This window comes from Equus asinus, chromosome 2 (assembly GCF_041296235.1).
Source record: "Equus asinus isolate D_3611 breed Donkey chromosome 2, EquAss-T2T_v2, whole genome shotgun sequence".
Taxonomy (NCBI): domain Eukaryota; kingdom Metazoa; phylum Chordata; class Mammalia; order Perissodactyla; family Equidae; genus Equus; species Equus asinus.
The window spans coordinates 152,444,336-152,471,695 of NC_091791.1; the positions used below are offsets into that span (position 1 = coordinate 152,444,336).

General features: G+C 46.4%; 2 protein-coding genes across 25 annotated transcripts in view; one reads left to right on the forward strand and one right to left on the reverse strand.

Annotated features, from left to right (window-relative positions):
• Positions 1–24: 24 nt before the first annotated feature.
• On the reverse strand, positions 25–6,101 carry CKMT1B (creatine kinase, mitochondrial 1B). Of its 4 annotated transcripts, none has more exons than XM_014847108.3 (10): positions 5,909–6,101; positions 4,851–5,036; positions 4,016–4,214; positions 3,718–3,813; positions 3,114–3,335; positions 2,882–2,967; positions 2,640–2,763; positions 817–951; positions 477–602; positions 25–269 (listed from the first exon to the last, which is right to left on the reverse strand). In XM_014847108.3, the coding sequence occupies exons 2-10, from the start codon at positions 4,997–4,999 to the stop codon at positions 153–155; spliced, it is 1,254 nt and encodes a 417-aa protein (XP_014702594.1). In that variant the 5' UTR covers positions 5,000–5,036; positions 5,909–6,101; the 3' UTR covers positions 25–152. The 4 variants fall into 4 exon arrangements, with proteins under 4 accessions (XP_014702594.1, XP_070358617.1, XP_044620952.1 ...); XM_070502516.1 differs by having other exon boundaries at positions 6,002–6,085; XM_044765017.2 differs by having other exon boundaries at positions 4,851–5,168; positions 5,909–6,047.
• A 1,348-nt stretch (positions 6,102–7,449) lies between these two features.
• PPIP5K1 (diphosphoinositol pentakisphosphate kinase 1) overlaps positions 7,450–27,360 on the forward strand; it is a 42,085-nt gene continuing 22,174 nt past the window's right edge. For 3 of the 21 annotated variants that reach the window (XM_044765018.2, XM_044765025.2, XM_044765031.2), the window contains exons 1-27: positions 8,664–8,769; positions 12,059–12,154; positions 12,431–12,605; positions 13,057–13,252; positions 13,706–13,796; positions 14,009–14,094; positions 14,427–14,581; positions 14,716–14,817; positions 15,275–15,436; positions 15,557–15,678; positions 16,333–16,434; positions 16,682–16,768; positions 16,885–16,960; positions 17,108–17,217; positions 17,303–17,385; positions 17,554–17,685; positions 17,867–17,988; positions 18,276–18,458; positions 20,988–21,129; positions 21,304–21,527; positions 21,853–21,980; positions 22,182–22,296; positions 22,470–22,577; positions 23,210–23,326; positions 23,482–23,646; positions 25,741–25,890; positions 26,518–26,608. In XM_044765018.2, the coding sequence (XP_044620953.2) occupies positions 12,459–12,605; positions 13,057–13,252; positions 13,706–13,796; positions 14,009–14,094; positions 14,427–14,581; positions 14,716–14,817; positions 15,275–15,436; positions 15,557–15,678; positions 16,333–16,434; positions 16,682–16,768; positions 16,885–16,960; positions 17,108–17,217; positions 17,303–17,385; positions 17,554–17,685; positions 17,867–17,988; positions 18,276–18,458; positions 20,988–21,129; positions 21,304–21,527; positions 21,853–21,980; positions 22,182–22,296; positions 22,470–22,577; positions 23,210–23,326; positions 23,482–23,646; positions 25,741–25,890; positions 26,518–26,608 (3,196 nt within the window). In that variant the 5' untranslated portion in view covers positions 8,664–8,769; positions 12,059–12,154; positions 12,431–12,458. Of the gene's footprint in view, positions 7,578–8,660; positions 8,770–9,170; positions 10,549–12,058; positions 12,155–12,430; positions 12,606–13,056; positions 13,253–13,705; positions 13,797–14,008; positions 14,095–14,426; positions 14,582–14,712; positions 14,818–15,233; positions 15,437–15,556; positions 15,679–16,332; positions 16,435–16,681; positions 16,769–16,884; positions 16,961–17,107; positions 17,218–17,302; positions 17,386–17,553; positions 17,686–17,866; positions 17,989–18,275; positions 18,459–20,987; positions 21,130–21,303; positions 21,528–21,852; positions 21,981–22,181; positions 22,297–22,469; positions 22,578–23,209; positions 23,327–23,481; positions 23,647–25,740; positions 25,891–26,517; positions 26,609–27,360 lie in introns of those variants that run through there. The other 18 variants (XM_044765027.2, XM_044765028.2, XM_044765032.2 and 15 more) reach the window with 16 other exon arrangements.

The following is a 27,360-nucleotide window of genomic DNA, read 5'->3' on the forward strand; positions in this document are numbered from 1 at the left end:
ACCATTAGAAATAACACAGACAGCTGGAGCATAGCAAGGAGTCTTTACTAGGACGGGAGTGGGGTAGGGGGCATCCAGGGCAAGTAGAACTGGCCACCATTAGAATGGGCAGAATTTCTGGGGATCTTGAGTCATCTGCTGGGGATGGGGAGTTAATGCTTGTTGTGGACGAGAGGTGGAGGGATGCGGATATCCTGGCCTCTCTCCAGACGCCGTTCACAGTCAATCAAATAGTTAACTCCATCGATGACCAGCTGCACCAGCTCCACCTGGAGGACACTAACTCTCCATCTCTGCTTCTCACAACCTGAGTTTCTTTCTTTAGCACTGATTTTCCTGCTCTGGGAACTCACTTCCAATTGCCTCCCCACTCAACCTGAATTTCATTTCAGATTCTATTGCATTCCTGAGGCTGGCTCACCATCCTATGTCAACCCCCACAGACCTCTCCTCGCCCTAATCTCTAAGGATCTCACCTCTGACTTGCCCAGTCGGTCCAAATTAGAGATGTCAAAGACGCTGCCTGTAGCAGCTGTGTCCACTCCTCCAGTACCACGCTTTTGGAGTCTTAGGTTCTCCAGGATCTTTGGGAAGCGGCTATCCTGGAGGTGAGATAGGGATTGGGGGCAGAGTCAATAGGGCAGAGACTGGTCCTACCTGAAGACCGATCTGAACCTACCTGAACCTGCTCAGAGATGTTTCCCCTGACCCTTTAGTCACAATGTGTCTGGCTCCTCTCAAAGTGCCCACTCCCTCCCATCCACACACAGCCACCTTCCTCACTCACACCCCTCTCTAAGCCCACAACTCTTTTACTTTGCTTAGCAGAGGCAGTTTGATGTGCACTCCTGCCCGAAGTCCAGTGCCCAGGTTAGACGGACAGGTCAAGATGTATCCCAAACGCTCATTCCACATGAACTCCCAGCCACGCTCCTGGATCAGCCGCTCCACCTGAGTCCACAAAATCTCTGTTAGTGAAAAGTCAGGGATATGTGGACCCTCCCTTAGCTAGAGCCACAGGAACTCTATAAATGTGTCTAGAACCAGAAACTTGGGTTGTGAGAGAATGACACTGCTCTTTTTGTGTGTGTGTGTGGAAATGGTTTTATTATCATGCATATAAGGTAATTTTGATGTTGCAAGCCCATAATGATGAGATTGTATAAAAATATCTTGTGTGTGGAAGAGAAACTTGAAGGAATGGTGCATTGAGGATGATCTAGTGAAACAAACGGAGGTGGTAAAGTGAGCTAAGAAAGGATTGATTATTCAATGAGCTCCTCTCCATGCATTGATTATCTTTGCTTTGCTAATGAGCTGAGAGCCTGGAAGCTTCCTCCAGACAGAAAATGAGGGTGTAGTCTTTCCAAGAGGAAGAGGTAAGAGAGCCTTCTGTTAGCTGTGGAAAGAGCACATGTGAGAAAGCAGAGAGAAAGGTGAAAACAGTGCAGAAGAGCTGGACTCATTGTTATGTGCGTGTGAGAGAGAGAAGTAGGCAGTGTGGGAAGGGTATTTTTGTTCTACTTAAGCATCCTAATCATGAAGATGACTATTAGAGTTGAAGAGACAGGGGATCTGCCAGAATGATGGACATGAAGATGACTACCTAACATGAGTAAAGGGGACCCTGTTCATAGTTCAGAAATAACCATGGCATAGAGGGATAGCTTATATGCTGAACAAGGAGAAACCTTTCCATCTAGAATGATAATAACAGCAGTTAACACTTATTGAACACTTACTATGGGCTGGGCACTTTACATGTATTATCTCATTTAATCCCCATAACAACTTAAAATGTAGGAAGTCTTATTCTCCCAACTTTACAGATGATAAAATCAAGGCATATAATTTAAAAAGAACTTCCCTACCTACTTACAGTCAGAATATGTTTATTACTTGCTAAAAACAGTAGAAACTTCCCAGCTAGAATCTGAAAAGAAGAGGAGCTCTCTCTCTTTATAAGTCCAAAATAGAACTGTATATACGAGAACATACAACAAGAATTGGGTTTATGAGGATTTCTAATCTAGAATTGAATGTGGAGACCCAATCCATATAGGATTGAGATTCAGTTCAACCCCTCATGTAGAGCCACACATTCTGGAACTTAAGTCATCCCATCCTCCACCTTCCCTGGTCTCCCTCTCACTCCCAGCTTAAAACCTAGACATGATACTTTAGCAAGAATGACAGAATCCAGAGTCAAGGCTTACCTTGGCTCAGCACTGGGTGGTTACATTAGAATCATGAACACAGCAATCTCTCACTCCAAAGGTATGATCCAGGCTCATACCTTTTCCTTATCTGCATACCCTACCCTCCCACACCACATACCCCAGGCACTGACCCACCATCTCAGTTATCCCTTTTTTGCATTATCTGGCAACTGCTTTATTTACTTCCTTAGATTCCTCACATTCTTTCTCTCTTTCTATTCTTAGGGTGACCATATATCCTGATTGTCCCTGGACAGTCCTGATTTATATCTATTGTCCTGGAGTGATTGATGATGATCCCATTCACTATCAAAAGTGTCCTGAGTTGGTTGATAAACTATATGGTCAATCTACCTATTCCAGTGTTTGATTTTTCCTTACGTCCTCCCAACCTAGTTCCCTTATACACTCTTCTCCAACCTCTTTGAGGCCTCGGCAGAATCTTTCAAACACTTTCTTCATGTTGCCACCCTTCTCCATGGAGATGACCCGTGTATGATCCTCCTCATTCACCCAAATCAAGAAGCTCTTCTCATTGTTGTGCCTGAGGGCAAGAGAGAGTGAGGGACAGGCATCAAGAGGCAGAGCAAGAATTGGGAGAGACAGAGAAAAAAAGAGACTTACGGGGCATGGGGACAAAAGAGGTAAGGTCAGCCTCATACCAGATTCCACGAGCATCTGGCCAGTCTCGAGCCATTCCTGCTGCAGTCAGCAATGGGGACACAGGCTTATCAAATAGGAAGTGGTCCTGGGGAGAGTAAAGGGACTTGGGTTAAGAATCTTCACAGTACCCCTAAGCATCTCAGAGCCCATCAATCTCATCTGGCCCAGTCTCCCCTCTGATTCTTCTTTTCAGCTGTTCCTCCCACCCAACTCCCTCTCAAGGCCCCTCACATCAATAAGCTGCTGTTGCTCAGCCTCTGTCATCTCACTGAGCCGATAGTAACGTCCAGCCAGATCACCCTTCAGGCCACTCAGTGCATCTACCACCACACGTTCCACCTCTCGCCGCTCTGCCCGAGTGCAGGCTGGAGGCAGACTGAGTCCCCGGATACTTCGGCCAGTTCTGACTCTCGAGGACAATACATACCTCTCATCAAAGTAGCCAGAACGGATCTAGGAAATACGAGAAATTAATGTAAGTCACCAAAAGACAGTGGGAGGGAGCTGAGGGCCCTGAGGAAGGAGAGACCTTAAGGACTAGAGGGGTCTTCTAAAGGACCCCTCTTTGGAAAGAGAAGCCCACTGGACAAGCACTCAAGTTGAAAGGGGTGTTATGAACCCTCCCCTAAAGTGCCCACCTTGGGGTATGGTTATTCTCATCTACCCTTTCCTCTCATCTATCCTCTCCTTAAGATACAATTCTTTCCCCACACCAAGACTAAAAGCTCAGCAGCATAATGACCATGAGTCAGGAAATAATTAAGGGGAAGGGAGTTGGAGAAACGGAGAGTTGTACATAAGGCAATGCAAGTCAGAAGTGGAATATTTAACTCACCTTGCTGGCATCCAGGTCAGTGGTGTGTTTCATCGTTCGGGGGTCATATCCATTGTGTCGCTCTTGAATCACAGGGTCAAACAGCTCAGCAAACACCTGAGGGGGAATTAAGAGGGAAAGAGTGGTTAGGGAGAGGGAATCCTTTCCCAGGCTTTAGTTGTGGATTGATTTCACTGGGTCAGAAAACATGAGTATGATGGTCCAGTCTTAAGGGAAAATGAGGGGTTTTTAGGGGGAAGGAGCTGGGATTACTGGGAAGATGAATTGGGTCACCAGGGAAACTCTGAGGGCCCCCTACCTCATAGGTCTCCTCATCTCCAGCTACCATGCCCACAGTCTTGATGAAGGGGTGGCCGGGGTTGTCCACGCCAGTCTGGATACACTGATCTAGCGTCCAACCAGTGGGTGTGGTCTTGTCGCAGAGCCGGGCATAGACTGCTGGGGTCAGGTGACTGGCCATGCAGTTGTTGTGCTTTCGGAGGTCTGGGTACTCAGCGCTAGGGAGGGGGTACCCAGTAACCATGGAGGGATGGCACAGGGGGCCTACACCCAGTGCAGTCAGCTGGGAGCTGTCCAGTTAGCCATGTCTGGCTTTGCTCCTTGGGAGGGGAGATTAGAGGGAGTCTAAACCTTGGTAATCTCATTAGGGACTTTCAGGGTCTATTCTTTCCCAACAGGTCTAGCTTCCTCTGGTTGGCCGGCTCAATTCCCCCAGATATGCTCAGTTCTTTCCTCCAATGAGCACAACATTAGGAATGGGGGAGGGGAAAGACTAAGGAGGGGAATTCAGGAAATGGGGGAGAACAGCAGGAAAAGGAGATTGAGGAGAGCGAAAAGGATAGTTCCTGGTCTCTCATTTAGGGATTTGGATAGAGTGAGCACAGGCATAACTCACAGAGCCAGAGTTAGTCTTGGGGGCGGGGACTGCAGGTTACAGGTCCCCAGGAATGCTTTCACCTTCTGGTTTTGGCTTCCACCCCCACCCCACTGAGGTCTCCAGACTGTACAGTGCCTCACTCCAGAGCCTTCGTGATTATAGCCCTTCTCTGTTGCCCGGGTCCTCATCTTCATCCACATCTGCGTTCCCGTCACCACCTGGCCCTCCAACCCCCCCGCGCCTCAGACGCTGATACCTCGGGGGATACAGCCTCCGTCGTTCACTGGCGGCTCGTACAGGTTCCGGGCGGAGCAGAATCCCAGCGGCTAGAGACCCAGCTCCAGCCAAAGCCAGGAGCCTCAGCCCCGGGCGGGCGGACAGCAGACGAGAGAAGGGACCAGCCATGGCCTGAGGGTCCAGCTAGAGAATCCCGGAGCAGGAGCTGGAGCAGGGCAGGAACGGAGAGGGAGGATGCAACTAGGCAGACTGAAGGCCAGAACTGGGTGCGAGGCTGGCGCCGAAGTGGGGGCCGGAGTGGAGGCTGGAGAGGGAGTAGGAGCCAGTACCAACCACACTGCAGGAGAGGCGCAATGAGCTAGCGGCGGGCGGGCGGAGGAGAGGGAGGCCCCAGCCGCAGTCGCCAGGGGTGGGGCTCACGCAGGCTCCGCCTTCCCGCTTGCCACCGCGCTAGGTATGCGGGGGCAGAGGTGGGCAGCACCCGCCAGGTAGATTAGGGGGACTGGAGATTCACACCCCTAGGCCGGGGATGCGGCCCACCTGGGGTAAGGCGCCCATATTTCAGCACCAAGTAGAGGACAGCACCCGACGGGAATAGCGAAACCCAGACACCCTTCCCCCGAGCCTCTCAGTTTAACCGGAAAACCGATTCGTCGCTCTGTGGGTGTGAAAGGGTGACATTGCCCAACATTTTCTCTGTTTTTGGCCTGCCCCAGGCTTCCCAGGGGAGGCGGCCACAGGGAAACCGCGGAATAAACACAGCTACCAGAGGAAGACACGGAGAAAGCACAGAGTTAGAGACAGACACTGGGAAAGACACCCGCTGGCTCAAGGTCACCTTTCCCTTAGAACCAGGAAGAGGACCAAGGCGCCTCCTTTCACACCTGTGCTCTTCTTACAAGGCTGAGCATTGCTCTCCCTGAGAGCTGTCAGGGAAATATTAACTCTTACTCCATCTATGCTGCGTTCCCCCACCCCAACCTGCCCCCAAGTCTGAAGCCCTGCTTTGTCCTGCCTCCACTTCTCATAATCCTCCACTTTTTTTTCTGCCTCCACCCGCCCCATCCCTTACTTTACCTTTGATCTTTTACTTCTCAGCCTCTTTTCCAGGCTCAGACCCGTTTGCTGCACACGGGACTCCCTCTGAATAGCCTCTGCAGGCTTGCCTACCTGTTGGTTGCACTGGGCGTGGGCCTGGGGTTGGACAGGAAATTGTTAGTTTGCCCTTCCTCCTTTCCCTTCTCTTACCTCTCTGTAGCTCCCAGTTCCTGGGCTGGAGAGGAGTGTAAGGTGAGGTTAAGGGTGTGGTGAGATCACTGGGTGTAGGAATGGAACAGGCAGGCACAGATTTCCAACCACCAGGTGTGTTTGGCTCCCTAATGCTGTTTAATCCAGAGTGTAAGGAAGAGTGGTGTCCAAGGGGATAAGGTCACCAGGGAATCTCCACCTTCCTCCTGGTTCCCTCTCCTCCTCTTTCTCCTCATATTTGAGAGGGGCTTTGTTCCCACAGCTCCAAGTGTGACTTGGGTGTGGCTTGACATTTGTCCTGTCAGGGAGGAAAATGAATGTTGGAGCCCAAATACAGATGTGGGGCTTCATTATGGAGGGTCAGTTAAGGTGGGGTACGCATGGTGGCATTATTCCCTCAGCTATCTTGGTGTACCCACAGCCAGTAAGATACTTGGAAATCTTAAGGGAGAGTACTTGAGAAAGAGATATTCTCTTCCTCTGGCCCCACTGATGAGACCTCACCCTACCCCTATTCTCTCATTCCCTTCATTTCTCTCAGGAATCCTTCTTCAACCTTCTAAGGAAAGCACAGGCGTGGAGGGAGGTGCCTTGGTCCTCTTCCCTTGTGTTCCTTTTCCTCCTTTCTCATTTGTAGGTATCCTTGGAAGCCATCCTCTTCTCTTTTAGGTCCATCACTTAACTCCTTCTTCTCCTGGTAAGAGAGCAGTTATCAGAGAATAGATAGAGCTCTGCAGTGGAGTGTGGTCACCCTTGGAGAGAGAGAGAAAATGTTGTCTGTGTTGTGGGGGCTCATTATCTAAGTTAAGGAGTAGCTGTGAGTAAGCGAGTATAATTACTTGGAAAGGTGTGTATTTACCCAGATAAAGGAGGAAGATAATCTTCCAGAGCAGTAGAGTTGTTATTTGATTGAGAGAGTAGTTGCTAAGATGAAAGAGGTAGGAAGCAGGAAGAAATAATTACAGAAGGTAAAACAAGACTTGCCCAGAAAAGTAGAAAATCACTCAAGTTTAGAAAGTAGCTGCCAAAATTTGAATAATAGCTCCACTGAGAAAAGATAGGTATTTGTGTACTTTTCTTGCTCCCTGTGAGCCTCTCACAGGCACATAATGTATTAATACTCATTTTTTGAAAAATTACCCTATAACATATAAGAAGTAATTGATATATATTGATTTATTTAATAATAATAATTATCAATAATATTTATAAAGCACTTTACAATTACAAGGAACTTCTTTTTTTTCTTTGAGGAAGATTAGCCCTGAGCTAACTACTGCCAATCTTCCTCTTTTTGCCAAGGAAGGCTGGCCCTGAGCTAACATCCATGCCCATCTTCCTCTACTTTTATATGTGGGACGCCTACCACAGCATGGCTTTTGCCAAGCGGTGCCATGTCTGCACCTGGATCCGGACCGGCGAACCCCAGGCTGCCGAGAAGCGGAACTTGCGATCTTAACCACTGTGCCACCGGGCTGGCGCCGTACAAGGAACTCTTGTATGTATTATTTCATTGAATTGAATTAGATTGTTTCAATGGATGACTAGAGACTGAGTGTACATTATCAGGAGGATGAGAAGACAAGTTAATTACCTGGAAAATGCTTTAATAACTTGTTTGAAGAACTGGAGTGGTGGAAGGGATGTGAGCCTGCACATGAACTAGGGAGGTATCTGTTTCCCTTAGGGCCAGTCCTTAGAATCACCTCTATCTCATTTGGGAGGCCTTGGGGTCAGTATAATGAGGCACCTGACTGAAAAAGTGGTAAGATCCCTAAGGTTGCAGAGAAGAAACATGGAACGTGGAATTGTGTTGACCAGGGAAACGTAAGTGAGGATGCAAAGATAAAAATAACAATACAAACATATACAAAATGCTTTTACATAATCAGTACCCTATGCATTAGGTTTTTAATCCCACTCTCTTACAGTTGAGAAAACGGAGGCTGAGGGAAGTTCAGTGACTGGTACAAGGCTGCACAGCTATTACAGCTATTGTAGTTGATCAGTGATGGGGGAGGGGACAGAAGTCAGTGTTGGGACTGGTCAGGGGCGTCCATGAAGAGTCATTCAGGATTCAAACAAGTCTGGAGGGTAGAGAGCAAACAGAGTACGGAGATAGGACTCAACTTGTTCAGTTTTACATATCCATCCATTTTCTTGTCTCCTCCATAAATCAGTCTGTTCTTTTCCTTAACTTTCTGATCTGTTTCTCTTTTTGTCTCTGTTTTTGTTTCCAATCTCACCCTCACTCCTCTACATCTGTTAACATTTTCAACCTACATTTATTGGATCTTTACGGACATCATACCCCGTCGTATTTTATAAAACAAACAGAAGACTGGGTTTTGTCCTCAAGGAGGTGCAGTGTCACAAACTCTGCCTCTTCCTCTGCATCTCGTTTTCCCCCTCTTCTTCGTCTTACTGGAAAGCCTCTGTATTGATCACGCATCTGGACTGTGGCGACGCAGTTAGAAAATCGGAGGAAGGGGAGCATCAGATTGCACTTCCTCCCTAGAGCCACTAGGGGCCACCCTCCTCCGCGCAGAAGCGCGGGCCAACGCAGCCTGACTCCGCTGCCGGTGCGCGCCCTCCGCTGATTGGTGGCGCCGCAGAGAAGTCGCGCTTTGATTGGGCCGCTGTCAGGTGTCGCTGCCGGCAGGTTCGGCTGCGCGAGCGCAGGGAGGCGGGTGAGTGAGGGCCGGGGGCGGTGGGGGAGTGGCTGGGGCTGGGGGCGGTATCTGAGGGGGTGGGCTGGCGGGAGTGGGCTCCGCGGGCGGCGAGGGCTGGGGTTAGCACCCGCTGCGGGCAGCTTCGGAAAGAGACCCAGCGGAGAGGCCTCAATGTCAGCGCAGGGAGAGTGAGGCGAGGAAGGCGGGGGCGGGCAAAGGTAGTGGAGTCGGGCTGGGAGGGCGGTGTTCGCGACTGGGAGCTAGCTGTGTGAGGAGAGGACAGGAGGGGGTCCGCGAGAGAAGAGAAGGACGTGTGAGGGTCCGCGTGAGGAGCGGAGGCAGCAGGAGAGAGGGTCCAGGTGGGGACGTCTGTGCGAGGCGGGGTGGGAGTGAGTCAGCCTGAGGAAGGGGTTGTTGCAGAGAGGAGAGAGAAGGTGAGCCTGGAGAGAGGGCAGTGTGAGGAAAGATGGGATCTCAGGCAGTCTTAGTGGCGCATCATTGAGGGTTCGATATAAATATATTACCAAGTGTGGTGACTCATCTGAGGGTTTGAAGGACTGTTTATGGCTGTGGAATCAGTGAGTGAGGGGATTAGTTGGATTATTAATTGGATTAGTTGATCAGTGATGGGGGAGGGGACAGCAGTCAGTGTTGGGACTGGTCAGGGGCGTCCATGAAGAGTCATTTTAGCGAGTTGGAGAAGGAAGGCAATGTGAGTGAATTGATACTGTGAACATGGGTCTCAGCACAGTTCACCAGGGTCAGAATAAGGGTATGTGTGAAGGATTAAAAATCGCATCAAGAAGGAGCTAAGGGGTCCACTGTGGAATGTGGGAAGGACATAGTGTTGGTTACCTGAGGAGTTTTACTGTGTTGGAAGTCTTCCTGCCTGGACTCTATATTGATGTTTCGCTTTCACCACTGATGGAGCCCTCCATCCAGTGCATGGTGATTAACGAAATTAGAGGACTACTGCAAGCAGCCCTAAATTCTAAGGGATAAAGAAGTTACACAGTTTACCCTCCCATCTACTCCTCCTCCAGATCTGATTTAACATAGATGTTCCTGAGAAGATTGCTCACCTGCCCCTCCCTCTCTCCTTTCCTACCTATCTTCTCCCTCCCTCCCTTCCATCCTTCCTTTTGCTTCCTTCCTTCTTTCCTTCCGCATTGATTTGGGCCAGAGTAAGACGGCCCTTTAGCCTAGTGTAGAGTCTGAAGTTTTCCTTTCTTTCGCAAAAAGTGTTAGGGGAGAAGAGCACAGAAAATAGGGGAATGGTTCTTAGAACACCATATTAGACCCCAGCTTCTCCCAGAGGTACATGTAAATAAATCCTGGCTTATTTCATAGCTGTTTCTGTCAGGCTTCTAGTTTTGCTTTGTTAACTATGAATTTAGGCCTTTCACCTCTCTTCAGCCCCATTTTGTGAAGAGTCTCTCCTTCCCCATTCTATTACTATCCCCTGTTAGAGAATTATAGTAGAATGTCAAGAACTTGACTGTACATTCAGTGGAAAACCAAGGACTTAGTGGAAGAAAGGGTGAAGCGTTAGGAATCTTAGACATGAGAGAAAGCTCCTGCTTCAGAGAAAGGATAAAGAGTACAACAAAATTCTATTTGCCACAAGTCATGGAAATTGGGTCAGGTCACTAAAAAGGAGTTCAAAGAAATAGCCTATTAATCAGGAGGGGGAGTGTATGTATAAGACCTGCAGTGCACAACTGTAAATTATAAGTCTAAGGACAAAATGGAGACAAGCAGATGGTGAAGACTGGAAAGGTTGAAGTCTATATAAAGGTTAGCTATAACTTTCTAATCAAAGCTGGAAATCCCACTTATATTGGAAGGGCTTAAAATAAAAATACAGAAAGTAATTATTGAAGATTATTTTAAAAGTTGTTATTAATCCATTTACTTAAGGACTTTGTGACTTTCATTAGAGTCATTAGTCAGTATTTCTGAGAACTTTTGGAGAACATGGAAAATTGCTGATGTGTGACTCTGTTTTTGGAAAAAAATAACACATACCCACATCCCCACAATTTAGTATTAACAAATGTTAACTTTTTGTATATTTGCTTCAGATTTTTAAAAAATTGAAATACACATTATAGATAAGGTTGTTAAGTTCCATTCAACTCCTTCTGAATTCTGTTCTTCCCTCTCCTCAGAGATAACTAACCACTATCACTAATTTGATGTCTTTCTTTCCAGTCTGTGTTTTTATACTTCTACTAATTATGTATATAGTCATTAACATATGTAATATTTTTTATTTATACAAATAGAATTGTACTACGTGTATATTTCTTTTGTTTGCATTTGGAAGCTGTCCATGTTGTCACATGCTTTGATTCACTTTTTAAATTTCTGGTAATCTATCCTTTATATACACTACATTGTATTTATCCATTCTTCTACTTGTAATATCTGAGTTTTCAGTTTTTTCCATTACCAACAGGTAAGTTATGAACATTCTTGCACATGTCTTCTTATGTGCGTGAGTTTCCCTACAGCAGGGTTTCTCGGCCTTGGCACTACTAACGTTTTGGACTGGATAATTCTTTCTTGTAGGGGAATACCTTATGTGTTTTAGAATATTTAGCAGTATCCCTAGCCTCTAGCCACTAAATGCCAATAGCACCTCCCCAGTTGTGACAATCAAAAATGTCTCCTGCCAAATGTCCCCTGCACAGCATAATCACAATTGTTTAAGAACCACTACTCTAAATGTATGTATGCAGAAGTAGAACTGTCAGGTTGTCCTGACTCAAGTTTAAGTCTTATGATATCCTCACTGATTGTGGCTCTAGGCAGGATTTTTTCCACTGTAGCTTCTGGTGTGAGGGACCTTGGCCTAGACCAGCTTTGGGTCTGTAGTACCAGAAGACAGTGGAGAGAAAATTGAAATTTCAATTTGAGAGTGGGCTGGAGGATGTTGTGTGGATGCCTGTATCCTCAGTCTCTCAACCAGCATTAGATCTTTTTCCTTGAACAGATTTTCTGGACTTAGGCATCTATATTTTAAAGTAGAGCAGGTAAAGGAGAGGTGGGGGGAGCATAGGGGATTTTAATGTTCTAATATGATGCTTAGAACATAAGATGCCCTCAATAAATGTTTTTTGAGTTAATCCTTGGTAGGAATGAAGATGGGGGTTAAGGGCAAAGGCAGCTGAGCTCTTTCATTCCTCTGCCCTTGAATTAAATCCCTGAGTTCAACACTACTGTGGGGAGGTGGAGGAGGGTTAGGAACATTGTGGAATGAATCCAAAGTTTGAAATGTCACTCTAACCTTCTCTTCTGGTAGGAATCAACAGTAGCCTTCCATGAAGAACTGCCTTTCCTACTTGCTGCTGGAGTTAATGGTGTTTCCTGCTGGCAGAATCAGGGACATGCCAGCACTGTAAGGGTTAATCTACTGATCCTCTTACCAGTCTCATGGTTGGGGGTGGGGTGAGCAAGGAGGAAAAGGGAGATCTTGCTTTTCTCTTATGGATCTTTAGTCATTTCAAGTCACAGCCCACACGCCTCCTTTCCTGTTGATCCTTCTTACCATAGCTTTGTTTCCTGTTTCCCTTAGTCCCTTTGTAGTTTCCTCTTATCTCTCATTCCCATTCCCCATCCCCACCCACTGTCATGAGGCTTGGATTCTGAGCTAATGAGATACCCTCCACTGCAGATCGGGATGAGTGGGTGCTCCGGTGGGGATGTGGTCATTGCCGGCCAGTGAGGGCGAGAGTGCCACAGCCCACTTCTTCCTTGGAGCTGGAGATGAGGGGCTGGGCACCCGTGGAATAGGCATGAGGACAGAAGAGAGTGACGGCGAGCTCCTTGAGGATGAGGAGGATGAAGTGGTAAGACTAGAGAAAATTATGTCACTTGGTGTTGGGACCCCTGTCATAGAGTTGAGATTCCATTGGATGGAGACACCTCTCTTTTCTTTCCAAATGCATAAACTCGTCATAAGCAGCCCTTCTCCAGATTAAGGGGAGGGACAGTGGAGATTGATTAGATTGTCTCTCTTTGAAATCCCTGCCCTTATGCCCTCCTCCTCTTGTCTCTTGGTTATTGGTTCTCTGGCTCTTCCGCCTGAGCACACATTTCCTGTGGAAAGGCTCCTATTCTGTAGGCAGTAGGAATCCACACAGGCACCCCAATCTAGACCTAAGTTAGAAGACAACCTTTATCCCATACGTCCAAAGTCCTGGCAAGAAACTCTGCCCTAAGGAGATGAGACAGTGTTCCCTGATAACCATGGTCTAGGTGGGAAGTTCCTGAGTTCCTGACAGCATTTTCTCCCTGTAGCCTCCTGAACCTCAGATCATTGTTGGCATCTGTGCTATGACCAAGAAATCCAAGTCCAAGCCAATGACCCAAATCTTAGAGCGACTCTGCAGATTTGACTACCTGACTGTTATCATCCTGGGAGAAGATGTGATCCTCAATGAACCTGTGGAAAACTGGCCATCCTGCCACTGTCTCATCTCTTTCCACTCAAAAGGTTGGATTCTATGAAGGAAAATAGGAAGGAATGGTGTTGGGAAAGCTGGAGTAGGAAATGAGGTTCTTACTGTCAAATAGTAAAGAGGCCATCAGCTCTTCCTGACACACTAGAGAACAGTACAAAGGGGTTTGCTTTCCCTACATCTTGGAGGAGTTGCTGGGAGTAGTTTCAAGCCCATATTCAAACTTCAGGACAGCTCTAAGGTTCTTAGGGTCTCTGACAGAATTGGGTCTCTGGAAAGACCCTAAAAATAATTTCTTTCTTACTTTTTCCTGATGGATATACTAGAGTTGGGAAGTTGGGCAGAAGGATAAGTGATGGGTTGGATGGGTAGAGGAGCTCAGTGGCAACTAATAGCTTTAATATGTCTCTCTATTTTTCTTACTGTTTTCTCACTCTCTCTCTTTCACTTTCTTTCTTTGGTCTCTCTATTTCCTTTTTCCATCCCAGGCTTTCCTCTGGACAAAGCTGTTGCTTACTCCAAGCTTCGAAACCCCTTTCTAATCAATGACCTGGCTATGCAGTATTACATCCAGGATAGGTATAGCTTTCTGATGACCGGTGGGATGGGTGGCTCTGAGATCATGACCGCTCTGGGAGGGGTGGAGTCAAACAAACATGCTTAATTTTCATATCATACCCTCTTAAGTTCTGTACCCTGGTATCTCCCAATTCCTGAGCACATGAAATCCCTAGCTTGTCCCCTTAGTCACCATCCCCCACCTCTCCCAGCTAATTTATTCGGGGTGACAGGAGGGAGGTGTACCGGATCCTGCAGGAGGAGGGTATTGATCTGCCTCGATATGCTGTGCTCAATCGTGACCCTGCCCGGCCAGAGGGTAAGTACCTGGCCTTGTCCAGTCCTGTCCTGCCTTGCTTTCTATGACTTAGCCCAGTTTCACCCTCTCAACATCTCCTGTGTACCACCTATCTAAGTGAGGCTTTGGTTATTGGATTATGGGTAGAGTTAGAGCTGTGTGTCTTTGGACAGAGCCTTGGACCTCTTATATATGTATTATTATGTCTATATACCATACAGATATTATCATATCTATTACTAAGATATGGCCATAGAAATTTGAGGGTTATGGAGATTAAAACTTGGAGAAAGAGGAGTTGGAAATATTCTACAACCCTAGGTCCTAGGAATGACCACACACCTACCTTTCAGAGTGCAACCTGATAGAAGGAGAAGACCAAGTAGAGGTAAATGGAGCTGTCTTTCCCAAGCCGTTTGTGGAGAAGCCAGTGAGTGCAGAGGACCATAATGTTTACATCTACTACCCCAGCTCAGCTGGAGGAGGAAGCCAACGCCTCTTCCGTAAGGTGTGGGGGACATTTGAGCATTTGGGGAGTCAGACAGGTAGAAGGACAAGAATGAGGTTGTGGGGAGGGAAGCTGGAGGATTTGGGGACAAGGTGGAAGCAAGATTTTTTTTTTTCTTCCTTTTCCTTCTGAAGATTGGCAGCCGAAGCAGCGTTTACTCTCCTGAGAGCAGCGTCCGAAAGACAGGGTCATACATCTATGAGGAGTTTATGCCAACAGATGGCACAGATGTCAAGGTTATGGTGGAAACAGGGATTTAAGAGGTTATAAATGTCTGGGTGGGATGGGATGCTTGGGAAGCAAGTGGGAGTATGTGGAGGGGGTCATAGAAAATAAAGTGTGAATGTGATTGGCTTTCATATTCAGGTGAAGATAACAAGTGGGGGAAGTAGACATTTACATTGTCACTGTTAGAGCAAGGACAAGGGTGACATGGAAAATGGTATAATGTTGGTAAGTTATTTCTTAGTAAGGACTAGATGATAGTGCTGGAGTCTCAAGGAGAAAGCTTCATAATGGTACTACACTAGGGCTCCATAAGAAAAATGTAGGTCTCCTTGGTCTTAATACTCAGGGTTTTGTTTTTGTTTTTGTGTTTTTACTCTGAAACTAGTTTATAGACCTTTTGCTCATATTGTCTTCTCATATGCAGGGTGAGCTGTGGGCATACTCAGTGATGCTATGTACCTGCAGGTGTATACAGTGGGGCCAGATTATGCCCATGCTGAAGCCAGAAAATCTCCAGCTTTGGATGGGAAGGTCGAACGAGACAGTGAAGGGAAAGAGATTCGATATCCAGTCATGCTGACTGCCATGGAAAAGCTGGTGGCCAGGAAAGTCTGCGTAGCTTTTAAGGTGGAGGAAGGCCCGTGGGGTGGGGGTGGGAGTGCTATGGAATGAGGGAGAGAGACAGGGGCACGGATCTGGGAAGAAGGAGTGGCTCTCTTGTTCTCATCTTTCCTCTTTCTCCTGCAGCAAACAGTTTGTGGTTTTGACCTTCTTCGTGCCAATGGTCACTCCTTTGTGTGTGATGTCAATGGCTTCAGTTTTGTTAAGAATTCAATGAAATACTATGATGACTGTGCCAAGATTCTGGGGTAAGGGGCACAGTGGTCTGGGGTGGGGAGAACGGGCTTAGAGAAGAGAGTTAGAAAGCTTTTACTTTATTTTAAATGTTATAAAAATTCTTTAAAACTGAAAAAGGAAAGTAGAGAAAGGGCTCCTCAGTCCTCTTGCCTTCCCAACACTGCACTCCCTGGAAGTAATTACTCCTCAGAAGTTTTAGACATAACAGTATGTCTTTTATTTACTTATGCCATGTATAAGTAAACTACATTGTACTAAATGTGATCATACTGTAGTACTGTTTTACAACTTGACTTTAAAAAAATTAATCATGTGATATTTAAAGCATTCAAAAATGAGTAAGGAATGATGAATATGGTGAACCACGTGTTCGCCATTGAGCTTAAGAAACAAAAATTAAGAATACAGTTGAAGCCCTTACATATCCCTCACTAATTACGTCCCCTTCCTTCTCACCCAGAGGTAACCAGAATCCTTAATTTGGTGTTTGTCATTCCCATGCATTTATTAGTATTTTTACCACATATGTGGGGGTGTTTTTTTGCATGTTTTTAGACTTTATATTAATGTATTCTTCTACAGCTTGCTAGTTTCTGTGAGCTTTGTTCATATGTGTAGTTCTGGTTTGTTCATTTTCACATGGCTTCTTCATGTTCTCCTTCTAGGAACACCATAATGCGGGAGCTTGCCCCACAGTTCCAGATCCCATGGTCCATCCCCACAGAGGCTGAGGACATTCCCATTGTCCCTACCACATCTGGCACTATGTGAGCAAAAGTAGGAAATATGGAGTAACCTACTTAAGGCACCTAAGTCAGACCAGTAGTTACTTCCTGACCCTGTGCCATCTGGGTAGTGGAGCCTGGGTCTCTTCTAGACAGTTTCCTTAACCCTAACTATGTTCCTAATCTTGGAAAGTTTTTCCTCTGTTTTTTAACATGTTGAGAAGGATGAAATGATGGGAGGGATGTGGGGTAGGATGGGGGAGAGGCTCTAACAAATAGCCTATCTTAGGATGGAACTTCGTTGTGTCATTGCAATTATCCGTCATGGGGATCGTACCCCCAAGCAAAAGATGAAGATGGAAGTGACACACTCAAGGTAGGAAGAGTGTCCTAATTTAGACAAATAGTTTTTTGTCAGGGAGATGGGAGGGGGCAGCTCCCAGAACCTTTGACTGTCTCACTTCATACTGAAGCTTCTCCTTATTTCTTCAGGTTTTTTAGTCTGTTTGAAAAACACGGTGGCTACAAGACAGGGAAATTAAAACTAAAGCGGCCCGAGCAGCTACAGGTAATAAGGTGGTGTATCCGGCTGGGAGGAGCAGTGCTATGGGAAAGACAGAGGGTATGGGATTGAGGGCCTTGATGAGAGACCAGGATGATAGGGTAACTGGCCAAGACTTGGCCTCCTGCAGGGATACCCTATTTTTAACTGTAGGAGGTGCTGGACATCACAAGGCTGCTATTGGGTGAACTGGAGAAAGAAGCAGGTGGTGAGATCGAGGAGAAGACTGGGAAACTGGAGCAGCTGAAGTCTGTGCTCGAGATGTGAGAAAGGGGATAGGAAATGGGAGCCAATAACAGTGAGAATTGGGTGCTGGGGTAGAAAGTAAACTGTAAGTTTATCCTGCAGGTATGGTCACTTCTCAGGCATCAATCGGAAGGTACAGTTGACTTACTACCCTCATGGAGTAAAAGCTTCTAATGAGGGGCAAGGTGAGATATAATACCCCTTTCCCGTTACCACTCAGATCTCTTCATCTTGAACTCTTAGATGACCTCTATCCCAAATTACCTTTTTGGGCTCCTCAGAAGACCTAACATTTAGATGTCCCCACTATTTTCCTTAGATCTAGACCTATTCACTGCCCCTTGTTCCCACAGACCCACAAAGGGAGGCTCTGGCCCCATCTCTACTGCTGGTACTGAAGTGGGGTGGAGAGCTGACTCCTGCTGGCCGTGTTCAGGCTGAGGAGCTGGGGCGAGCTTTTCGCTGCATGTACCCTGGAGGACAGGGTGAGTGTTTTGGGGGGGGGGGGGGGATAAATATGTAGCAGGGCTGGGATAAAATGATTAGGGAATAAGTTGGGGAAACAAAGGGACAGAGGAAATGGAGAAGTTAAAGGGGAAATGAGCATTCTTTCTTCCATGTGGGTATTTATAGCGATCCATTCCTGCTTCTTCCGTTTGCCCCCAGGTGACTATGCTGGCTTCCCTGGTTGTGGGCTGCTTCGTCTCCATAGCACTTTCCGTCATGATCTCAAGATCTATGCCTCTGATGAGGGCCGAGTCCAGATGACTGCTGCTGCCTTTGCCAAGGTGCACACCAGTTCTCTCACAGTCCCAGCATCTATTAGGTAGAGAAGCAGAGAATTTGGAGAACTAGTTGGGAAACTTCAGGGTGTTTGTGTGCCGACTCAGAAGTTTCTTCTTGTGTCTGACCCCATTCTATACTGCTGAGAATGAGCTGAGAATAATTAGTGGGGGTAGGCCCCTTGACCTTACCCCAGCTCTCCAAGCCAGCTCTCATTTGATCTCTGGGACCATCTAGGCCTAGGGGGACTATACTGGAAGAAAAACTAATAGACTTTGTGCTTCCCCTGCAGGGCCTTCTGGCTCTAGAAGGGGAGCTGACACCCATCTTGGTACAAATGGTGAAGAGTGCCAACATGAATGGACTCCTGGACAGTGATGGCGATTCCTTGAGCAGCTGCCAGCACCGGGTGAAGGCTCGGCTGCACCATATTTTGCAGCAGGATGCATCCTTTGGCCCTGAGGATTATGATCAGGTCAGGTTCTCCCTATCTTTGTACCCAACATACCCCTGATCCCAAATTCTAAACAATACTGATCAATAATGGTACTTACTATGTGCCAGGCACTGTTTCACATGCTTTCCATACATATCTCATTTAATCTTATGCTTTGAGATAAGCGTGTCCAAAATTTCAAAAATCAAAAAGATTTTTATAATTTGGTACCAAGATTCATTTGGGAGCAAAACCTGACATGATAAGAGTATTTCTAATCCCTATTTATCACACTTATTGTGAATAGCCATACATTTTGCTGCAGAAATGTGAATATGTTTGATTATGCCATAGGCCCTGCTGGAAGTATTATACAACATGTGATGTATGCACTGTATTAACTTCCTAAAGTCTGAAAAAATTCTCAACTGCAAAACACAGCTGGTCTCAAGGATTTTGAATGAAAGAATGCTTCGGTTGTCTATTGCTGTATGAAAAAAACTACCCCAAGGGCCCAGCCCCATGGCCGAGTGGTTAAGTTCATGCGCTCTGCTTTGGTGGCCCAGGGTTTTGCTGGTTCGGATCTTGGACATGGACCTAGCACCACTCATTAAGCCACGCTGAGGTGGTGTCCCACGTAGCACAACCAGAGGCACTCACAACTAGAATATACAACTGTGTACTAGGGAGCTTTGGGGAGAAGAAGAAAAAAAAAGATTGGCAACAGATGTTAGCTCAGGTGCCAATCCTTAAGAAAAAAAACTACTCCAAAACTCATTAACTTAAAACAACCATTTTGTTATCTTACTCACAGTTCTAGGCTCAACTGGTCTTGCTTGAGGTCTCTCCTGAAATTGTCCAGATGTTGTCCAGATGTTGGGGTGGGTACCGTCTGGAGGCTTGACTGAGTTGCTGGGATGGCTGGACTCTGTCCTTCTTATGTTCTCCCTGTAGTCTCAGAGCCTCTCCTCTCCACATGTTTTTTCCATGTGATTTCTCTAGCATGGTAACTGGATTTCTTAAATGATAGCTTAGAACTCCCCCAAAGCAGAAGCTTCTAAGCTTTTTTTTTTTTTTTAAAGATTTTATTTTTTCCTTTTTCTCCCCAAAGCCCCCCGGTACATAGTTGTGTATTCTTCGTTGTGGGTTCCTCTAGTTGTGGCATGTGGGACGCTGCCTCAGCGTGGTCTGACGAGCAGTGCCATGTCCACGCCCAGGATTCGAACCGACGAAACACTGGGCCGCCTGCAACGGAGCGCGCGAACTTAACCACTCGGCCACGGGGCCAGCCCCAGCTTCTAAGCTTTTTAAAGTGTAGGCCCAGAATTAGCAGAGCATGACTTTGTTATCTTTCATTGGTTAAACAGTTACAGAGCCAGGCCAGATTCAAGGGAAGGAGAAGCTGACAAAGAATTAATGACCATCTTTAATCCACCGTAAGAACTGTGGACCTGTACTGCTTTCTTCCCATTTTATAGATGAAGAAACCTAAGCTCAGAAGAATTTAAGAAGCCTTTCCAAGATTGCCCAGCTAGTATGAACCTAAGGAGTCTACCTCAAGAGCTCAGGCTATTAGCCACTACAGTATACTGCCTCACAGTATTAATCACAGTGGATGCCATTACCCAATGTCACCCTTTTTCCTATGTATCCAGCCCATGATTATCTGGGGATCGTACGCCAGACAGTGATTTTCAACCGTCTTAACCACTGGTAGCTCTTCATTTCTGATAGGTTTTTAAAAATACATATATTTATTTTTAAAAAATATTAGTACCACTTTAACCATTTTTAAGCATACAGTTCAGTAGTGTTAAGTACATTCACACTTGTGTAACCATTTCTGATAGATTCTTAAATGAGCTAAGTAGCTGAGCACATTGCCTAAAGAATGGCATTTTCTGTGTTCTTCTCTGAGTAGGCCTTGATAAGGCAGGACCTTGCTGCCTTGTTTTCCAATCCGTTGCTCAATGTCAAATTCAAAAAAGCTAAGTTACCTTTCCTTTCTCCTTTGCTTCTTTTTGCTAGCAAGAATGGAGTTTGGGAGGATCTGGGTAGAATGTGTGCATTCCACCCACAGTCCTCTTTCCCCTTCCCCATTCTTCATTGACTGTCACTGTCCTAAAAGCTTGAGTTGGAACCCAGTTCTGAGGCAGCACCTCTACTCTAGGTTCAAGCTAGCATCTGGTTTAGAGGAATAAGATAATGTTATCTTGATTACCCACTCATGAAAACATTCTGTGGGGATTTTGAGGGATTTGGGTTTAATCTTTATTCCCCAGAATTTTCCGTGTGTATTTTAGAACCCCCAAGAAGAAAACCTAGGTCTATTTTATTTTCTCTGGACTCTAAGACTTTTAATATCAACCTCTCTTAGATGACTGTGTGCCGGAGCAGTCTCCTCATCTGAAGGCCCCACAACTTCTAGTATGCCTGCTAGTCTAAGAATGCTCATTAGATTGAGCTGACAAACAGATCTTATTTGCCTGCAGTCTCTGTAATATGCTCACAGGAATCTGGGCAGTTGGCACTGAGCCTATGTGCTTTTCATCTCTCTATTCCCCACAGCTGGCTCCTACTGGAAGCACTTCCCTACTCAACTCCATGGCTATCATTCAGAATCCTGTGAAGGTCTGTGATCAGGTATTTGCCCTGATTGAAAACCTCACTCACCAGATTCGAGAAAGGATGCAGGACCCCAAATCTGTAGGTGAGTGTGAATATCTTCCCTTCAAGGTTTCAGGTACGGGTGGGTTCCTCAGGCAATCCTGGATCCTCTCCTAACTCTCTGAGACAAGGCATCCTCATCTCTCTGTTTCTACTTCATATTTGCTGGGTCTTTTGTTAGAGGTAAAATCCATGGCTCTATCTATCTTCCTTCTAGACCTGCAACTCTACCACAGTGAGACACTAGAGCTAATGCTACAGCGTTGGAGCAAGCTGGAGCGTGACTTTCGACAAAAGAGCGGGCGCTATGATATCAGTAAGATCCCTGACATCTATGACTGTGTCAAGTATGATGTGCAGCACAATGGGAGTCTGGGACTGCAAGGCACAGCAGAGTTGCTACGTCTCTCTAAGGCATTGGCTGATGTGGTCATTCCCCAGGTGTGTCTCGTATAAGGGATCTACCCTGGGGATAGGGGCACTGGGGAAGGAAGGAGGGAAAAGGCAGAAAGGAGGGGTGGTGTGGGACCCAGGGGAAGGAAACTTAGAGAAGGAATTATTTGAGTTGCTACAATTCTCAAGGTCCATTCTGGCTCTGAGTAAGTACAAGAGGCTAACGGAGGAGAAACCAGGAGAGGGGGATGTGATGAATATGAAAGAAGCCCTAGACCTGAGGTGAAGATAAACATGATCTTGGGCCTGGGAATATAAGGCAAAAGGAAAACAAGACTCATTGAGGTACTTATTCCTGGCCTATGGCCCCTAGGAGTACGGGATCAGTCGGGAGGAGAAACTGGAAATTGCTGTGGGCTTCTGTCTTCCACTGTTGCGGAAGATACTACTTGACCTGCAGAGAACCCACGAGGATGAGTCTGTCAACAAGCTGCATCCCCTGTGAGGGAGGGCTGGGAGGGGTGCTGGATGGAGGGAGGGGCATGTCAGGGAGTCCTTGGGGGAATCAAGGCTGGGAACCAAGAATAGAAGAGATTCTGGGATGGAAAGTAGAAGAGAAGTCTTTGAGGAGGGAGAAGGGAGTTTGTAGAGGGGTGGGAAGAGGATTATCTGATAGTGTGATTGATTTAGCTGTTATCTCAGGTATTCCCGAGGAGTGCTCTCCCCAGGCCGCCATGTTCGAACACGTCTCTATTTCACAAGTGAAAGCCATGTCCACTCCCTACTCAGTGTCTTCCGTTATGGGGGACTTCTTGATGTAAGGATCCTCCTTCTTCCTTCAACCTATGAACATAGTTTCCCAGCATTCTTTTACCCTTCTCCTCATGCTTCTTTTTTATTGCAAGTTTTTCTCTGTTCTCCTTGTCTCCCTGCTCATTCCCTGACTCCCTTGTCCTTGGGCATTGGCTTACCTCTTCTTGTGTTTGATAGGAGTCCCAGGATGCACAATGGCAGCGAGCTTTGGCTTATCTTAGTGCCATCTCAGAGCTCAACTACATGACCCAGATTGTCATCATGCTTTATGAGGACAACACACAGGTGAGGACTTAACAGGGTAGGATGAGGAAAGGGCCCTTCTTTCTCCTTCATCTACTTTTAGGAAAAAATTTTTTTATTCTTAGAATTTGTAGAATCCAGCTAGGTGTGACATCTAGGTACAGCATGACACAGAGCATCCAGGAGGTTCCTGCTGGAACAGAAAAAGTGTTTTGGGATGGTGTTGAAGCAGAGAGATACCATAGAACATAGCTCTGGCATTAGGGAGGGTATGGAATTTGGGATGATGTTATGAGTCTTTTTCTCTCATCGTTGCATGTATACTTTTTTTCGTCTGGCTCCACAAAGATATCTTTAAATGTGCTGCTGTATGCACTGTAGCAAAGCTGAATTATTGTGGGACATGGATGGGGAAGGTTGTATAAGTGGAAGTTAGAAAGTCATGTGGAACAGTGAATCTCAAACTGGAGGAGGTGAGGGAATGAGGATTCTGTAACACTAGAGCATAGTTAAAGGGAAGCTATAATAGATCAGCCCCAGAAGTGGGGTAAGACACTGGAACCTCAGCCCTAGGAGGATGTATCCTCTTCAGTTCCTCTCTGTTGTCCCTGCCTGGTCTTCCACCACTATATTCAGCTTCTCCAACTGCCCCTTCATCTGGTGATGCCCCATAGGATCCCTTATCAGAGGAGCGGTTCCATGTGGAGCTGCACTTCAGCCCTGGAGTGAAAGGTGTCGAGGAAGAAGGCAGTGCCCCAACTGGCTATGGATTCCGTCCAGCCTCTTCTGAGGTGGGTCAGAGTGCTGGGATTTGGGACTGGAGGATTTAGGAACCATATAGTGGGTTACTTGGAAACGATACAGGGAGGTAAAAGGGTTGGGGAGTTTGGAATTAGAAGGCTGGAGGCCATTAGCACCTTTCCTATCTGTGCCCATTGTTGGATAGAATGAGGAGATGAAAACAGACCAAGGAAGTATGGAGAACCTGTGCCCAGGGAAGGCATCTGATGAGCCAGACCGGGCACTGCAGACTTCACCCCAGCCCTCTGAGGGCCCTGGCCTCCCAAGGAGATCACCCCTCATTCGTAACCGAAAAGCCGGCTCCATGGAGGTAATGGGAAGGGCTTGGGAGAAAGAAGTGGTGGAAGTGCTCAATATCCATGAATCCTCTGAATCCCTTTGGGGGGATTCTTGGGACCTTAAGCAGAGTCCCCCTGTCCCTGATGGATATGTTTTACTTAATCTCTCTTTTACACCTGGTCTCCCAATAAATCTTTAAGCTGTTTGCTACTTCTGAGATTAAAGAGATGCCAGTGAGAGGTACCTGAGAGATAAGGATTTTAAGAGATGAGATTGAGGAAGAGGCCTCTGGAGGAATTTGAAAAGGCAGTTCTTTATAAGTAAATATAGTAGAAACAGCATGAACTCCGGGCTAAAATCCCAGGCTGATACTTAGAAGCTGTGTGACCTTGGACAGGTCACTTCTTCAAGACTTAGTTTTTTTCATCTTTATAATACAAGTAGTATCCACCATATAGATGTTCAGTGAACAGTAACTATAATAACAATACAATTGATCTTAAAGGCCAGGCCCTTTCTATCTCTTTGTTGCCTTCAGTAAAAATTAGAGCTCAGACAGGAGCAAATACTTGGCACTTTAACTTAATCCTTTTAAGATTACCTATACCACTCTCATCCCAGAAGGGGAATCCAGTCTGGAGGTCGACCTGTCTTCCCTTTGTTCTAATGAGAGATTTATCGGCCTGGGCCTGTGTTCTGCTATTCTTGGAGTTTGTCTCTAGTCCTGGTTCTAGTTCTGTAGCCTAGAGGAAGGAACTGTTGTAAATCTCACATTATGTCCAGCTAACTGTCCTGGGGTTTTTATTTTGGTCTTTTTTCCTGGAACGATTCTTTCCCGCTCTGGCCCAATGACATTCTTTTTGATCTCATGATTTATCCCTGTCTCAGGGACTCCGATTGTCTGATTTGAGTCCTGCATTGACAGATGATGAATCTGTTCACCGGGCTCTGTGCCAGCTTTCTTAAGGGAATTCGTCCTTCCATTTTGAGAATATCTCAGAAGAATCTATAACTAGCTTACATAGGTTCAGCCAAGGTTTACAGTTCAGATTTTGGAGAAAGCTGAGAAGGCAAATTGCAGGCTCTGTTCTGGAATCATCCTTTTCTTCCTGATTATTTTAAGGTGGATTTGAAGTTGTGAATACTCAGAGTTTCTTCAGGTGGGTATGCATCATTTTCTCTTTGAGGTATAGGTTAACTTAATGTCCATGGTACACTAGTGTGCTACAGACTCACGTGAATAGATCAAATGGACAGGATGACCTATAATCTACCATCATTAAACTGCTCCTCCACATCTAAATGTCATTCCCATTCACATGGTCTTTTTTTTTTTTTTTTAAAGGTTTTATTTTTCCTTTTTCTCCCAAAGCCACCAGCACATAGTTGTGTAGTTTTTAGTTGTGGGTCCTTCTAGTTGTGGCATGTGGGACGCCGCCTCAGCATGGCTTGATGAGTGGTGCCATGTCTATGCCCAGGGTCCGAACTGGCGAAACTGTGGGCCGCCGAAGCGGAGCTTGTGAACTTAACCACTCGGCCACAGGGCCGGCCCCCATTCATGTGATCTTCCAGTCTCTCTGGCACTCTTGTGCTTGACCCTCTTTATTCTTCTGCTTTAAGCAGTCAGGAGACGTAGACAAAGCAGAGCTCTCTGTGTGTCATTTCTCAGACTTGATGAGACTGCCTTCTTTCTTTCAGGCCTACAGGAAGCTTCTTGTTGTAATCACATACCTTCCCTTCAGTTCCTAGTGTTGCTTATGCCGTTACTCATCCAGGAAGATGGTTGCCCAAGATATGCTCCTCAGCTTTGCAAGAAAATCTTCTCTCTACTCCTTGGTCTCACAGCCTTTTAATATTAATATTTCCTCTCTTTGTTCTATAAGTTTAGGCATTGGCACTCTTATCCTTATCAACTATAACCCTTACCCCCGTCCCTTTTTCTCCTCTTGTCTTCTCATATTTTTGGACTGTTTTAGAGTACAAAATCTGTGACCTTTGTAGCAGCTGTGCCCTAGTAATCATCCTCTCCAGCCCTAGAGCTAGCTCTGCCCAATGAGCACTGGAGCTTTTGGGAGCCCAGGGGTTAAAGGAGCCGTGACCGGCTTAACATCCGGTCTGATTGCAGGTCATGAACATGCAGTGCACAGGGAACCTGGACCTGATCCCCTTGCGGGGACGGCGCCGCCGGAGGTCAGGAGACCTCCCCCGGCCTTCCCCAGCCATCGGCCTACAGTCCCGGGCTGTATCCACCACTCACCTGGCGTCCTGCACACAGGTGTCCCTCCCTACCTCATCTTCCTTTCCTGCCTCTGTCTTTGCCTTTTGGGACCTAGGGACTCAGAACTCTGTCTGGGAAAGTTGGGGGAGATGTATGTTGGGGATTGTATGATTGGGCTCTTGTGGGCTTTTTAGAAATCTGTTTCATGTGTCCAGGAGTGGAGGGGAGGGCTTCTTGGTTCAGATAAGAAACTGAGAGTGATTGTTGTAGCCACAGCTATCCCATGGAAAGAAGAGAGGGTGGCCAGACTTTATATCTTATTGCAGCTGAGCTATTGTGATTGGCTTTCTGAGTCCTGCAGAGGGATAGATAAGATTAAGAAACCCTGCTCTGCTGAGAACTGAAGATGATTGAATAATGATTTCTCAGATTTGGGATAGGACGACTGTGGGGACAAGCATTTTGGAAATAGAAGCATCTTCTAGTATAGGAGGAGTCCGTGGGCAGTTCCCTCTGCAAGGAACACTCTCCGTTCCCTTTTCATTCTTTTTCCCTCATAGAAATCCTTTGTTTCTTCCAAACTTTCTGACATTGCTTGGCTTTGTAGGGGCAGGAATTCAGCACCTGGGTTTTAGACTTCTTGGTTGAGGTAGCAACATGGTAATATAGAGTCTTTTTTTCCAGGTGCTTTCTGAGACTTCATCCTCGAGGCCTGGTGGCTACCGGCTCTTTTCATCTTCACGCCCACCAACGGAGATGAAGCAGAGTGGCTTAGGTATGGTTTTCCAGCGTCTCTCACCTGTTGTTGGGAAGGGGTGTCTGTCTGTTCTTCAGAGTTTTATTGTGGGAAACCTTAGTCATGGGAGTTGGGGTCATCCAGTGTGTGGAATTGTTGGGTGGTAGGGCTAGGGAGGATGAATTGGGAGAAGCCATATTTAGGTGTGAACTTTGATCCCAGATGATTGTTTTCATTCCAGGAAGGTGTTTGTGTTTTGGTTTTCTACACCACCCCCATTTCTCTGACTGAAGGGCATTTTTCTGGCTTCCCCTCTCATTCCTTATCTGTCCCTCCAGTCTTGCCCAGACCTTAAGGGGCCATGGAGACTCTGAATCTTCAGAGTTATCACAGACAGAGCTGTAAATAGAGGTACTTGTGACCCCCATAAAGTGTCATATTCCTCATTTGGAGAATTTGTACCATATCTTCCTCTGAGAACTATGTTTATTACATCCCTGCTCTGGCCCCTCCTGACCACCATGCCTTCTCCTTCATCCTCTCCTAATCCTGTAATTTTTTTTCCTTCCTTCCTGAAAATTGAGAGACAAATCTGAGACTGGTGTAGTGGCAGAGGCTTCTCTCAGGACTTTGAGGGAATGTCTCTTGATTTTTTTGATTCCTGGAGAGGGGTGGAGAACATCATTCAACCTTTCCTAAGAACACAGACTGCAGGAAGGACCAAGCCTCAGAGGGTATTGTATTCTTTGGGAGTGGGGAGTGGTCCTTGGGAGGGGCTATCTTTGAACACA

Coding starts and splice junctions, on each gene's coding strand:
- CKMT1B (XM_014847108.3), bottom strand. CDS start 4,999: ATGGCTGGTCCCTTCTCTCGTCTGCTGTCCGCCCGCCCGGGGCTGAGG. Junction 3,336..3,717: donor CTGACCTGGATGCCAGCAAG/GTGAGTTAAATA, acceptor CGTATTTCCTAG/ATCCGTTCTGGCTACTTTGA. Junction 603..816: donor AACTGCCTCTGCTAAGCAAA/GTAAAAGAGTTG, acceptor TCTCACCTCCAG/GATAGCCGCTTCCCAAAGAT.